The following is a 15,762-nucleotide window of genomic DNA, read 5'->3' on the forward strand; positions in this document are numbered from 1 at the left end:
ATCTCAAACCCAAACTGCACTGGGACGGGACCTTCACCAAATCCTGGAAAATACCCCAAAAAAGACGAGCCAAAGCAGAATTGAGAAGTCAGGGTGGTGTCTGGACATCAAGGCCGTGGTCCGGAGCCGGCAGAGACGCTTGAAAACCTCGGTCACTCCTCGCCCCAACTAAAATTGATGCCAGTCGGACCCAGGACCCCCTGGACTGATACCCCAAACCGAGAAACCTAGGTGTACCCCCACTGCCCTTGCGAGGACAGGACTCCCGGCTCTGGCCCCTAAGGGACAGAACTGCAAATCCTCCTCTTCTGGGTCACTGCTGGGAGTGGTGGCAGAGCACTGCAGATCTGCCAAAAACCCCACTTTGAGCTGATCACTTCAATAAAGGCATTAAAAGGAGGAAAATCTCCTGCCCTGTTCGTTTCAGTTGACTCTCACAATTAAGGGGCAAATATTATGTATATGTTAAGAGAAGTTTTACAGATTTATATTTAAGTTTCACCCGACCACCCCTTGCGTTGTTATCACAGGATGGTTTGAGTAGTTGGGGCATTTGGGAGGGTCAGCTCATTACTATAGCAACACCTGACCTCCAATCAAGATCTAAGAAAGTGATCACCACTGGACAGCAAAGAAGGAGTCTATGGACAGAACACTGAGAGGGGCTAAACGGTTAAAAGGCAAAATATCCATTGGGTGGATGAGCACATGGTAGGAAAAAATCCTTTGCTCCTGGCACGGTACGTTTTTCTCTATTCAGTCTTCTGTTTTTTTTTTTTTTTTTTTAATAAGGTTTTAAAAAACCTTTTTAAATTTTTGAAAATTAGTATTATTCTCACAAATGGAAGCTCTTTCCGGGATTCACACCTCGCCCCGGTAGCCCCAGGAGTTTTCTAAAAAGGCACACCCCGCCACAAGTTTGGCAGATGCTATTGGACTCTCCCAGGGCTATCGGTGGTTGCAGCTTGGAAGCTCAAAGACACCAGGAGACTGAATAAAGAAAAAAAAAAAAGGGGAAGGGGAGTAAGTATTTCTGGACACATTGTAATTCGTAAGTCCGGGTGTAGGGAAGTCAGCTTCAGACAAGTACTACACAGGACCCGTCCTGTTGAAGCTTCAGGCTAATGGATGGTCGGAACTAAAGGGCAGGACTCGTGGGATAGGAAAGCAGGGAACCTGTGACGAGGACCCCGTGGCTGGAGGGACGCGTGAGACTGAAAGATTTGTGATGACTCGGGAGCAGGGCGACAGCCGGAGGGTTTACCGCAGGGGCCACCCTTCGGGGAGACCGTGTTCAGGCCAGGAACGGGGCTTCAGCTGAGTCGAGCCAGATGGGGCACGACTGCAGCCGAAGCCGATTCGGGTCAGGAGCAGGGCTACAGCCAAGTGGAGCCAGGCGGGCCGAGCCACTGGGCCAAGCCGAGGAAGTGTGGGCGAGCATAGCCGCTGAGCCGAATCAGGTAAGGCAGCGCTGCCGAGCCGCGAAAGTCGGGGCGAGCGGAGCCGCCGGGCTGAATCGGGATGGGCGGAGCTGGTGAGCCGAACCGAAAAAGTCGGAGCGGGCTGGCCACCGAAGCTGAGCCGAGCTGAGCCGAGCCGGGCAGGGGGGCGGGGCCACACCGAGCTGAGTCGGGGGGGTGGGGAGCACAGTGGGATCAGAGCATTGACCCGAAAAGGAGGGAAAGGGCAGGGACCAATCAGGTGATATGAAAGTCCCTGGATCGTAAGTGTTTTCTTTTTTTACTTTTTGGAAGAAAGGTAAAGCTTTTTTCTCTTTCTTCCCTTTCCTCCTTTCCTTATTTCGTTTTTTCCCTCCTTTCCTCTTCCCTTCTTAGGGAGGCGGGCTCTGTATGGAGTGCCTGTAGTTGGAAAGGCGGGCTCTTTTGGGGGAAGACCTGTGATGGGCTGGTCAGGATGGGACTATGGGCGACTAGGGAATCCTCAAGGGGAGAAGCAGCAACTGAGGAGATACCAATAGGTATACCCCCAGATAGCCCACTGGGAAGGAAGCTAGCCCGGTAGAAATATGACCCCAATACCAGAGATAAAGACGAGAGCCAAATTATTCGGTACTGCATGGTGGAATGGACCAGAAGGGAAATTACAAGCAATCATGTACACTGGCCGACATATGGATGACAGGAAGGATGGATATGTCGGGCATTAAATATCCATGTAAGAGCTAAGAAACCATTAAATCAGGAAGAGAGTGACTATGCTGCCTGTTGGGAGGGGGAGACTTCACCCTCGAAGGTGAGCATGTTTAAGGTAGCAGAAAACAAAGACTGGGACCCATTAGAACACTTGCCCGTCCCCACCTCCAGTAGCCCTAACTGCACCTCCCGTGCCCCCTGATGGGCATAGGCAAAACATCAGAAACAGAGTAACACAATGAGAGGAAAGCAGATGAGGGGATGGGAGCCAAGCATCAGGACTGTACCCCCTGAGGGAAGTACCCCTGGGGGGTGCAGGGAGGAATTGGATTTGTAACCATAAGTCTCTGTTCCTCTGATGTGAGAATGTTCAAGAAATAATTAATAGGACTATTAGAGGACCTCCTCAGGTTAGCGGAGCAGTCAGACCAGTTTCTGGGACCCAATATTTATACATGGGAAGATATGCAACCAATAATGACTATGTTATTAACACCAAAAGAAAAAACAGATGATCCAGGCAGCTGGGATATGGATATGGGAAAGGGAGAATGTGCAAGGACCTCCTGGGACCTGAAAATGCCCACAGTGCACCCGCCTGGGACCACAACAGCAATGGGGGAAAGCAGGACATGAAAGAGTATAGAACATTAATTATAAGATCAAATAGGCAGCTCCACAAAATCAAAATGCTCGCAAAGCTTTTGATGAGCAGCAAAAGAGGGAAGAAACCCCAACAGAGTGGCTAGAAAGACTGAGGAAAAATAGGAGGCAGATAAATCTCGTCACTCTTGGCCAGATATACGGAAAATATTACAAAAGTTAGATGGTTGGCAAGAAAAGAGGCTAGAAGATCTTTTAAGGGAGGCACAGAAGGTGTATGTAAAGAGGGATGAAGAGAAGGCCAAGGCAAAAGCCAAGGTAATGGTAACTGCTGTTAGGGAAGGAAACCAGCATAACCCAAGTAAAGGAGGGGGACCCCAAATGCGAGAAGATAGATGGAGGGGGGGATGCAGCTCCTTGGGACTGGACACAAAAAGGAGAGTTTGGGAAACAGGGGAACCCAGGACCAGTTTCCTTTTAATGTAAAGAGAATGGGCATATCAGAATGAAGTGCTCCCAGAGGGAAAAGGACCTGAGGGTCTATGAGACTGAGCAAAAAGGGGAAGTGGAAGATTAGGGGTGTCAGGGGCTCTACCTCCTGGGGACAGAATACCATCAGGAGCCCCTGAGAACTTTAAACATAGGTTCCCAGGAGGAAGAATTTAGATTCTTAGCAGACACGAGGGCTGAAAGAACTTGTTTGTAGAATTCCAAAGGAATGCAAATAGGGTCAAGATACCATGCAAGTAGTAAGTTCAAAAGGTGAAGGGTTCAAATTCTCAGTTTGAAAGCAAGTAAAGTTTGAAGGGGAAAATGAAATAGGAATTGAGGATGTTCTGTTAGTTCCAGAAGCAGGGTGCAATCTATTAGGACAGATTTGCAGGTGCAGTTAGAGATTGGAATACTCCCAGAGGAAGGGAAAATGTAGTTAAGCTTCTCCAATTGAGGGAAGAGGATGAGGAGAAAATTCATGAGATGGTGTGGGCAAAACCAAAAAATCGAGGTAAATTGAACATGAAGCCTATAGTAATAAAAACAGTTAATAAAAACCATTCAATTCGGATATGACAATACCCACTCTCCCTGGAAGGGAAATGAGGATTACAGCTAGTGATTCAGGACCTACTAAAGGAAGGGACCTTAGAACCATGTATGTCCCCCCCATAATACACCCATATTATCAGTAAAGAAGTCAGATGGGACTTACAGGCTTGTCCAAGACTTGAGAGAAGTGAATAAAAGATATCCACTAGTGCCTAACCCCTATACACCAGTGGGTAATATCCCCCCCCCAGCACTCCAGTGGTTTAGTGTGATAGACCTAAAAGATGCTTTTTGGGCTTACCCACTAGGAGAAAAAGTAGAGGTATATTGCGTTTGAATGGGAGGACCGTGATGCCGGGAGGAAACAACAGCTTCGGTGGACTAGGTTACCCCAAGGGTTTTCCAAATCTTCAAACATATTTGGTCAAGCCCTAGGAGAAGTACAACAGCCCTTCTCCACCAAACCTGAGCTAAAGCTTATCCAGCATGTAGATGATTTGCTTCTCTCAGGACAGGAGGAAAAAAAGTTTGAGAATCCACCATAGCATTGTTACATTTTTTAGGGAACCAAGGACTTCAGATATGATAAGGGAAACTCCAATTTGTAGAGCAGGAATAAAATACCTAAGACTTGTGATTTGTCAAGGGAGCCAGCAAATGAACCCTGAGAGAATTACAGGGATAGTCTCCCTGCCACAGCCAAAAACTAAGCGGGAAGTTAGAGGTTTCTAGGCTTGTTGGGATATTGTAGGCTATGGATTGAAGGATACATGCAGGCTGTCTGGTTCTTGTATGAAAAGTAAGAAGAAGAAGAAGAAAAAATTGAGTGGGAAGGAAACAATGAGCAAAAGTTTGAAGCTTTAAAGCAAAAATTAGTCAGTGCACCAGCACCAAGTCTTCCTGCCTTAGACAAACCCTTCTACCTGTTTGTAGATATAAAAAAAGGCGTAGCACATGGAGTACTAGCCCAGGACTGGGGAGGATGCAGGAAACCAGTGGCCTATTTATCAAAACTACTAGACTACACCCTGTCAGCTGGGGGTGGCCAACCTGCATTCAGGACATGATGGCAACAGCCATACTCGTAGAAGAAAGCAAAAAATTAACATTTGGGGAAAAATTGAAAATATATACCTCATACTCAGAAGTATCCTAAGCCAAAAGGCTGAGAAATGGCTCACTGATTCCTGAGTGCTAAAGTATGAAGCCATCTTAATAAATAGTGATTTAGAGCTGATTGTGAGTAACCAACTCAACCCTGTCCAGTTTTTGTATGGAGAACAAGGTGAGGAATTAATACATAATTGCCTAGAAGTTATAAATTTTCAAACCAGAGTAAGAGAGAACCTAACAGATCAACCACTCCAAGGAGGGAAACAAGTGTACATCGATGGATCTTCACGGGTGGATGGATCTTCACGGGGCACCGGGTATCGGGGTGCACTATAGTGGAGGAAGGGTTGGTAGCCATAGAAAAGGGAAAGTTACCTTCCAACTGGTCAGCCCAAGAATGTGAGTTATATGCCCTAAAACGAGCTTTGGGAATACTAGCACAGAAAAGGGGAACAATATACACAGACTTTTGGAGTAGTTCAAACCTTTGGAAAAATTTGGGAAGAGAGGGGGCTATTAAATTCAAAAGGAAAGGGACTGAGTCACAAAGAACTTATTTTAGAAGTGTTAGAAAACTTACAATTACCTGAGGAATTGGCAGTACTATACGTTAAAGGACATAAAAAAGGGGTGACTAAAGAGATGTAAGGGAACTGTTTAGCAAATTTAGAAGCTAAAAATGCAGCCGAATCATGGACAGAAAAACTACTGATGGTATTAACCCCCATGAGAGAAATGCAAGAATTCTCTGTATTCAGTGGGACAGAAGAGGAAGAACTCCTCAAAATACGAGCCAAGAAAGATAATGAAGGGAAATGGAGATTAGCAGATGGGAGGCAAATGTTGAATAAGCCCCTTGCCAGGAAAATGCTGGAAGGCATACATGGGACAGCACATTGGGGTACACAAGTGATAAGTGATCAATTTCTCAGGGACTGGGGCTGTACAGGAATTTTAAGAATAGCTGAGCGAGTTACCGAACGGTGTGTGATATGTCAACAAGTGAATAAGAAAGTCATGAGGAAAACACCCAGGGGAGGGCAAGAACTAGCCTTACGGCCCTTTCAAAACATCCAAGTAGACTTTACTGAGCTTCCCCAGGTACAACGGTGGAAGTTTTTGCCAGTGACAGTAGATCACTTGACTCATTGGGTAGAGGCAGTATCCACTGTTAAAGCCAATGCCAACGTTGTGAGTAAAACACTGCTAGAATCAGTCATCCCCTGATACGGGATAGTAAACAGGATTGATTCAGACCAAGGAACTAATTTCACATCGAAGATATTGCAGAAAGTTGTTCAAGCCCTATGGAATTACACACTCCATGACATCCCCAGAGTTCCAGTCGGGTTGAGGGGATGAATCAAACTCTTAAAAGAGCTCTAGTTAAACTGATGACTGAAACCCAGATGTCATGGATAAAATGTCTCCCTTTAGCCTTGTTAAGAATTAGAACCCAACCCCTGTCAGATCTGAGGGTGTCACCCTATGAGATGTTGTTTGGGTTACCCTTCTTGACCTTGAATGGGAAGCCAATGCCAAGAAATATGTTATGTCTATAGCACAAACTGTAGAAGGGCTAAGACATAAAGGGACAATTCTCAAACAACCACCCTGGATTTCACAATCCATAATATTAATCCTGGGGACTGGGTAATGATCAGGTCATAGAGAGATCAACATCTCTCTATGGGGAGAGATCAACATCCTCAGTGGGAAGGTCCCTTTCAGGTACTGCTCACCACCAAATTGGCTGTGTGAACTGCAGAGCAGGGATGGACTCATGCCAACTGAATAAAGGCCCAGTAGAAGAACCCAAAGAATGGACTATAACATCCAGGCTGGGTGAAACGAGATTGACTCTCAAGCAGAGACCGAGAGACAACCAGAAAAATAACAAGGTGCCCAAAAAGCAGAGTCGAGCTTTCACCAGCCAGCCCAAGAACTGTTTCCCTGTTTTAATGGGTGAGAATTACAAGCATCTGTTGAGGGGAAGTACACAAGGGACCGTAAAATGTGATGGGGCAGCTTCCTTAAGAACCACAAGTAAAGTAAGACAAGGAATGGAGGGCAACACCAGGTTGGCCCCTTTGTTCACTACCATGAAGACTCCATAGCCCTGCTGCGGGTAGCAACCCCGTAGGCATGGTAAGGTAGGGACAAAAAGGCCATACTGGACCTCTATAATTCCTCAGTTGTCTTTTAATACAAAAGGGACTGGAAGGCAAGACCAAGTTGGCGTCTGTATTCACCACTGAGATACACCTCCTATGGGTAGCAACCCCATAGGCAAGGTAGATTGAAGTCAAAGCAATACCAGACCTCTGTGATGTGCTTCTGTTCATTCCAAATAAGTGTGTCTAGGGGAAACCTGGGATTTTTCTCCAGTTCCCACTGTCCTTGCCCACATCAACAGATGCCAGTATGACTCATTCAAGAGAGAAAAAAAATTTTTTTGAGTTAATTGCTCAAGCCAAATGACTTGTAAATAGGAAAAGGGGGGGGGGGGGGGTTTGTGATAGATTAGTAATGTGATGGTTGACTCTCACAATTAAAGGGCAAATATTATGTATATGTTAAGAGAAGTTTTACAGATTTATAGTTAAGTTTCACCCGACCACCCCTTGCATTGTTATCACAGGATGGCCTAAGTAGTTGGGGCATTTGGGAGGGTCAACTCATTACTATGGCAACACCTGACCTCCAATCAGGATTTGAGGAAGTGATCTCCACCACTGGACAGAAAAGAAGGAGTCGATGGACAGAACACTGAGAGGGGCTAAACGGTTAAAAGGCAGAATATCCGTTGTGGGTGATCACATGGTGGATAAAAATGCTTTGCTTCCGGTGCTGTATCATTTTCTCTGTTCAGTCTTCTGTTGTATTTTTTTGATAAGGTTTTTAAAAACCCTTATAAATTTTTGAAAGTGAGTATCATTTCTCACAATTGTGATCCAAAGATGGTGATATTTTCTTTAACCTATCTCTGTCACTCTTTCTCTTCCCCCCACCTATTTTCCATTTCTTTCTTTCCTTCCCTCTCTCTCATATTTACTATCAAATAAAATCCATACTATTGACTGATATATGGTCTTGTTTGCGCCTTAATTTGGGCAGAAGCATTTCAAATAACTTTAATAACTGGATCTTGACATTTTGTCAGTGTAGTCAGCAGGATTAATGTTCTCTGACCTGAAGTGTCTTTCATAATAATATTGTCTTCTCTCACAAAATTATTTCATATACTTCCTTCTGTAGTAAATCTTAGAAATCTAAACACTACTTCTTTTAAGGAGCTGTGAGGATTGTTAGGATTCCACCCGTAGGAATTCTTAGCACTTGGACCAACTTCCTTTGAGGGGCTGTGGAGACTGGTTTCTTCTGGAGGCTTAGAAATTTGAACATATCTTCCTCTGAGGGAATTGTGGAAATTATGGGAAACTGAGTTGTCTATGTGGTCTTTTGTGCAGAGCTGAAAGTTCCTGTTTGGTGGGGACTAATGCCCCTGAACTTTTTGTGTGTTTTGTTTTGAAAAGCCAGAATTGGCAGGTTCCAGTCCTTGAAGCCAATTCTGCAGCTCCTGTTTTGTGTAGGACGCCCTGCGATAAGTCTGTGGTTTGTCGTGGAGAAAAAAAAAACTAGAAGCAGGCAGGTTTTAATCCTGAGGCCAGTCCTGCAGCTACTGCCTTGGGGGATGGTTTTGCCCCTTTGCAGGCTTAGGTATTTATCATGCAGCTCCCTCTGTGGGGGTGGTAGGAAAATATTAGGGGAAAATGTTTTATTGTCTTTCCTTAGTTAATCTGTTAGTCACCTCTGTAGCCCTGGGGACGTAGTGAGAAAAAAAAAAAATTGTGATAGGGAGCAATTGGTTACTAAAAAGGTGATGCGTTATTAAAAAAGACTTTAGGCAGTGGCATTGCTTGTCACTAAATTCGATCATGTCGAAAAGGAAAATCACTGGAATAAAAGGAGCTAACTGATAAGGCTGACTGCTCCCAGGCAAAAAGCAGAAGCCTACTAAAACCCTGAAAAAAAAGGGCAAGTCAAATGCCAAAACCACTCCCTAATTCACAGATTGCAATTAAAGCAGTTTCACCCCCTCCACTGAACATAAAATCAGTTGGAGGAGATCTCACTGAAAAACTGTGGGAAAGAACAGAAGTAGTGCAACAAGCACTTCATGGAATAAAAGCTAAAACTTTACCTAAAAAAGTTAATATAATCAGCATCTTGTTTCATTCTGACATATTTTGCCAGGGAAGTTTATTTCTTTTCTTTTTTACTAGGAAGGTCAAACATCCCCACACTGAAAATATGGAAAACAGTTTGGGAGCAGAGAAACTGCAAAACAGCACATTCGCTTTCTTTTTATAGGAACCTACCAACATATGAAATGGAGCTACATGAAAATCAATGAAATTTAAAGTGTCACCATAATTGTTTACATTTTCAGTTTCTTAATGTTTGTACTTTGTATTTTTATTGCAAGTGGCTTGCTGAAAGATCAAATATTAGTTAAAGTATTCTACATAAGTTTGATTTTTACCTAACTAGTTTTCTTTTTGCTGAAAAATGGTGTGGCAAAAGGTCTTATGAATGTATAATTTGTCTCAACCAATTTTATCCTAAGAGTTGGTATAAAAATTTATACATATTTGAAATCATAAAAATATGTACTAACCGCTGTAGTTATTAGTCAGAGGGCTTTAAAATTATGATTTGGCTAATTTTTTCTGATTTACTAAGTAGAGAACCAAAAAAATCTTAACAAAACACAAAAAAGTCACTTAAGAAATTATTGAATCCCGCTTCCTAAACCTGGAGAGATAGCCATGGACTGCAAAAAGGACATGAATAAAATAAAAAAAGCCTTTTACAAGCTCTCAAGCCAATGTATGTTATATTTCCTGCCATATGTCCAAAGAGGGTATTTTAACTTTGCCTCAGTTCTTCTATTTATGCCCATCAGTGTAGTGACTATAGCACATTCTGCAATACACATGCTTCTCAGTTGTGGGTGCAGAATGTGATAAGGGCAATTTACTCACTGAAATTCAAAAGAAAAAAATTACTTTGGATAATACAACGAAGTTTGAAAGGGAATTAATTTCATTTCTAATCCCACCAATAATAAATCCACAGTTTCTCTTGTGTGTCAAGATTAAATTACAACTATCTTCTGGAAAACAGAGCATTGCCCTGATGTAAAAATATGTTTGCATGAGAACATTTTGCATGAATATGTTTTGTGTAGTAATTTTGTATTATAAAAACTAGTTTTCATAATAAATAGAATTATCCAGTGGACTAAGAATATTACATATAATATTCTTCCAACTATATGTGAATGCATACAAGGAAACACATCCTCAAAAAATCCATTTCCTTTTATTCCAGGATGTGAAGTTAATCAATTATACTACAAGAGCCGGGAATCCTCTCGAAACTTGGCTGATTGACACACATTAATACGTATATCTGTTGAGGATACTTCTGTATAGAATTTGAAAATGAAGACCCACTGTATAATTCTATAACTAATTTCAAAACATATTGATCCAACACCTAAGAGATACAATATTGTGATATCCCTCATACCCATTAAAAAACACTGATTCCTGGGTAGTAAAAAACATACTTTATCAAAGCATGTATTTGTCTACTTAGTCATCATCTACAGGGAAGGAAAAAGCCAGCATTTAGAGGAAGCAAAAACCAAAACTGAAGTCTCAGTTGCACCAATATGTTAGGATACAGAGGAATCTTAAATATAGTAACTCCATTGTTTTGAGCTGTTCAGTTGACAGTGACAAGCTGCTTGTAGTTCTCACTTCATATGAATGCAAAAAGTAACAAGAAGCCTTTTCCTTTTCTGACTTAATTAAAAACAGAATACTGCAGCAGGCTCAGGTGAGGATACACAGATGCAACTCACCCTTCTCAAATAGCTGCTCAAAAAGGTTAGGGCACAGAGCAAGAGGAGGCAGTGTTACCCCCAGCTCCTCACCAGATTCACTCTCAAGACACAGCATGATGTGAGGCTGAGGCATCTTCGCTGAACAGTACAGTACAAGTCCTCTGCCATTCTTAAAGCATGACAAAGGTGAAACATCATGAAAAAAAATTAACCCAGGCCTTAAATATTTAGAAATGCTGTATCTGTCCAATACCACTTTATAAAACACCTAAGATTTGTAAGCATTGAGACGTAAAAGACATAAGTAGTATTTCAATGGAGCCAAGATGTAAAGGCTAGGGCAATTACACGTTACACAATTCCATTCACCTGAGAAAATCTAAGTGTTTCACTTAATCTGGAAGATATTCTTGCAATCAGTAAAATACTAGGCTATTTGTAATCAATTTACAAACAGGTAAACTGATGCACAGAAAATTATTTTCTCATGTCTGTTTCAAGAGCTCCTGGCAGACTTTCAACAACAGATTTTCTACTAATCCAGAGCAAATCATACCTGTTTTCTAATAATACTGATAGAGGATATGGATACAGGTATGTATTATCAAGAGGTAGACAGGGAATATGAACTCAGAAGGCTGTGTTCTCTATCCTTGCAGTAAGACCAAGGAGACATTTTCTTCATTTCACTCAGGAAGAATCTGCCTCATTATTATGTCAGTCTCATCAGAAGGTGAAAACGTCCAAGAATGTTCTCAAGCCTCCAGCTTTCTGGGATTGTATGGCCCATGGTAATCTTGAAACTACTTATTTCACACAAAAGCTCTGTTACTAAGTACAAAGAGAGACCTTGACTCTGGGTCAACCTATTACTGTGGTCCTGTCTAGGGCTGGCACAGGTACCTTACCTATTTCTCCAGGAACATGCTTGCCACGGAAACGAAAGCATGCTGTGACATTGAGGCAGTTCACCGGCTGCAAACCATCATGGCACTGAGGAGCTGTGATATTGATAGATATGGGCAGGAAAATGGTGACATCTATGGTAATGACAGGCCTGGATCTGGAGATCAACAGAGAAGTAGAATTGAGTGACCATTCAGAGGGAAATTCTCACACAAAAGGAAAAAACAGCAAATTTGGTAAACTGCCCAATTTCAAGCAGACAGGAAAAATAAGAGAGTACATTTGAATTGTAAAATAAACTAGCATTTTATCTAGTTGGCAAGGGCTACTAGCATTTAAGTGAAAGTGGTAATGTCAGCTTGAAGATTAGTGCTCAAATACAGACTGCAGGCAGGCAGCTGAGGAAACTGATAACATGTAATAACAATAATCATCTCTAGAAAATGTTGCATAACCTTCTTGATGACTAAAGAGGATAACAAAATTACCAGAACAGCAAACAAGAACAACAAGTTCATGCAAATGAGACTGATTGCTAACCATCTTGGATGAACAGGGATAGGTAGGGAGAGACTGTGGGTTTCCACAGAATGGTCTATAGTCAAATTTGTGACCTCAAAGTAAATGAAAGAGCACAGAGATCCTCCACACGAGATGAATTCATACATAATTTTTCTGACAGCATAAAAGGGACAGCAAACACCACATCAATGTTTTCTAGAGGAAAAGTTTGGTTAATTCCCTCCTGGCAAGTGATAAGGATTGAATACTCTTATCACACTGCTGAACTGTGATTCAGGAATTATCCAGTGCACTGTGAACAAAAGCTGTCTACTCTTGCAACTCCAGCACCAGGTTATTGCTACCAGTACTACTGGTTGAGGGAGACCTCAGCCAGAATCACAGAGCAAGTTGACTGCCTTAAGGCACAGGTGTCTTGCTAAGGAAACTTCTCTGTCTAACCATCCAGGAGGTACTCACACTCCCACCACCAGAAACTTTAACTGCTGAGACCAAAGCTCATTACAGTGTGTGGCTTCAGTGAGCTGACAAGGTGCCCACTTTGACTCCCTACACACACCACACCTACACAGTCAGACCAGGTTTCCCATAGTTTCATAAAGCCTTTTATTTGCAGTGCAGAAACATGGAAACAGCTGAAGGTGGTACCTCCAAGGAGGATCCCCAAACAAAGGACCCCATGGGCTTTTATAGCCTCACAATCAAAGCACACTAAAGTCTCTATTCTGCCTCCTGAGTCCTCAGCTCCTGCTATGTCTCAGTGTCCCTGAGTGTACCCTTGCTTTGGGCTCCCACCACCCAGAGCTCAATCTGCAGTTCACACACCAAGCTACCTGCACTGAATATATTTCTCAACAGTTTCCTTCTTCACACAACACAGAAGCCTCAGCAGCTTGACTGGGAAAAGCAAGCCAGAAACTCAGGCATTCCTGAGCCACCTCCAGAGCAGGACTTCAGCCCAAAATTTATGGGTGTTATTCTTTCTGTTTTCAATTCTGTATGTGTTCAAGATGAACATGTTCTTCCAAAATCAACTACAGTAATAAAGTGTGCAGCAACCAGTAGGTTCAGTTCTAAGGTAGTTCCAGCAGCCATGCAAGGCCAGATCTTGTAAACCACTTCAGGACTGTCACACCACAAACCACTTAAATTTAGAGGTATGGGAGAAGGAGAAGAGAGCAGGGATTGTGGTTACACCTAATTGATATGAACTGGAACAAGATTCACATCAGTCTGCAATACAGCTGCTCAGACTGTTTTACCGCAGTAACAGTGCAAGTTCACATTTTGAGATGAAGAATAAAAAGAAATTCTAGTCTTAGAAATATATACAGCAGGGGGAAGGGAGGGAAAAAAGTGACGAAAAAAGCATCCTATGATGATTTCATACCTTCAAAAAAACCCACTCTTTCTGAATGCTTAGAGACATAAAAGAGTAAACTGATCTATAAAAATATTTGTCCTTCAAAAAAGTATTTCTCCAGCTATTATGCACTGTGATTTTTCCTTAATGCTAAGTCACTTGGCTATTCACTGGGGAAAAACAACCCAATGCATCTGTCAAAGAGCCATACACACACATGTTGCGTTGTGATTTCAGGGTTAACCTCAGAAACTTGGTTCTTCTCATAATAATTCCCTGCCAGGTGTGTCAGTCACCTCTCCTTCCACCTCCCTTGCCCTCTGCCAAGTACTGTCTGTCATTCCTGCCATTTCAGTAGGGCACTGAATGATTGGGCAGATTCAAAAGATGCCCCCTACCCCTGGGGGGACATTGGGCCATCCTTTGTCCCTTAAGAGCTCCTCTCATGTACCTACTTGGTGGAATCTTTACCCCTTCCCTCCCCCTCTACTGGGTTTAAAAGAGTCAGCAACCATGCAGTTGGAGAGTTCTGTTAGAGCTGATACCAGATTCAGAGGCCTGTGGGCCAGAATAAAGCTCTGGATCAAAACCTTCCATCAGAACCGACTCCTTTCCTTCACCATCGCCTTAAAACTTCTCTGCCAAAGGTAAACCTGAGTTCCTGCATGCCTGGACTTGTCTCCATGTGCCCAGCTGCAGCATCCAGCTAGCCAAAAGTGTCTCTGGGGTGAAACCGCAGCTGCCACCATTTGGTTCAGCAGCAGGGGCCAGATAAGTTCAGGCACGTCCCGTCCAGCTATGTTGGTATTTATTCCAATACACACATGATCAACAGAATGCGTCTGGCCGGAGTCAAGAAAGGCTTCCAGCAAAGGCGTTAAATATCATCTGGCAAAACATTTGTTGATTTTGGTTAAAGAACTTCACAAAAGCAGGAAGGGTGAGGGGATGCATGGGGGAGAAAAAGTTTATCTCTTTATCCTAACAGCAAGAGGGACACACTGTAAATTGGCAGTAACAGCAATTAATCAAGCTGTTCACAAAGTTAGTCAGTAATGAACTAATTTCCCCTGAAATGCACAAACATAACTGAACGCATGAACAGAGGTCATCGTGCTGTTGTGATGTATGTGGTTTTAATCACAATAAGCCTTTCAGTTTGTCTTCCCTTCTCTGCAAGTAACATCAATGTAGGTGAAAAATGTAGTTTTCTTTCTAGCAGCTTCAGAGATGTGAGACCGTGAATTTGCATCCGGGGCATGGCACACCTTTTCACAGAAGCAGTTTATTAGTGTTCTTTGTATATATGATGAAGAAACAGAAAACTCTTCAAAAGTCTTGACCGTTTGCCATGCTGATCATCAAAAGTATTTCTTCCCTCCCTCTCCTTTTTCTTTTTCTTCAGTGTAACTGATTCAAATGGAAACACAGCCAAGTTTCTCCTGCCTTGAACAGGAAGAAGGTTGGCACATCTGTTCCGCAGCTCCAGCAGAGAGCTTAATTTTCCATTAAGATGCAGGAGTTCCTAGAGATATCTAAGTATTGAAAGGATTTTTTTATTTAATATTAACAAGTGTAACAAAGGAGCTACTGACAAAAATCCAGCTTTCCATTCTGTTACCCAGGTCACTTGCACTCTAACTCTCCACCCACATAATATGGTGAACCAAGCTGTCCCACCTCTATAAGACAGAACAAGCAATTACACTTAACTCACAAACTTGAAACAGCAGCCCAGCTCCTGTGTGCACTGAAAATGTATTCGTATTTCATTTCCCTAAACACTCTCATTTCACTCTGCATCCCATTATAAAATTATATATATCTGCAAAACTGTGTATCTATCTATCAGTATCTGCAAAACTACATCCTGGCATCCTAAGTAGCTCATTTTTAGCTAAACTGCATTCCCTTTAATCACCATTGATTTACTTCAGTTAAACATCAGAATAATAAAAAAGCCTTGTCACAAGTCAGGAGCAACCTTTCTTAGAGGCACTGAGATGCAACACATTTCCTTTCGGCTCTAACCCTTTTTCCTCATAGACCAGGTATTATCCTGGTATTATCACCCCCCACTACTCTATTTAAATTAGACTGCATTTTTTGACACCATTCATGTCTAAGGTTTTGCTTAAAAA

The 15,762-nt window shown here is 42.6% G+C and overlaps 1 protein-coding gene across 2 annotated transcripts in view; it reads right to left on the reverse strand.

Annotated features, from left to right (window-relative positions):
* Window positions 1-15,762, reverse strand: part of ITGA9 (integrin subunit alpha 9) — a 245,290-nt gene that overhangs the window by 191,561 nt on the left and 37,967 nt on the right. For both annotated transcript variants that reach the window (XM_059857962.1, XM_059857961.1), the window contains exon 14: window positions 11,739-11,893. In XM_059857962.1, coding sequence (XP_059713945.1) covers window positions 11,739-11,893 — 155 coding nt within the window. The remainder of the gene's footprint in view (window positions 1-11,738; window positions 11,894-15,762) is intronic.

Source organism: Haemorhous mexicanus, chromosome 13, assembly GCF_027477595.1.
Source record: "Haemorhous mexicanus isolate bHaeMex1 chromosome 13, bHaeMex1.pri, whole genome shotgun sequence".
Classification (NCBI taxonomy): Eukaryota; Metazoa; Chordata; class Aves; order Passeriformes; family Fringillidae; genus Haemorhous; species Haemorhous mexicanus.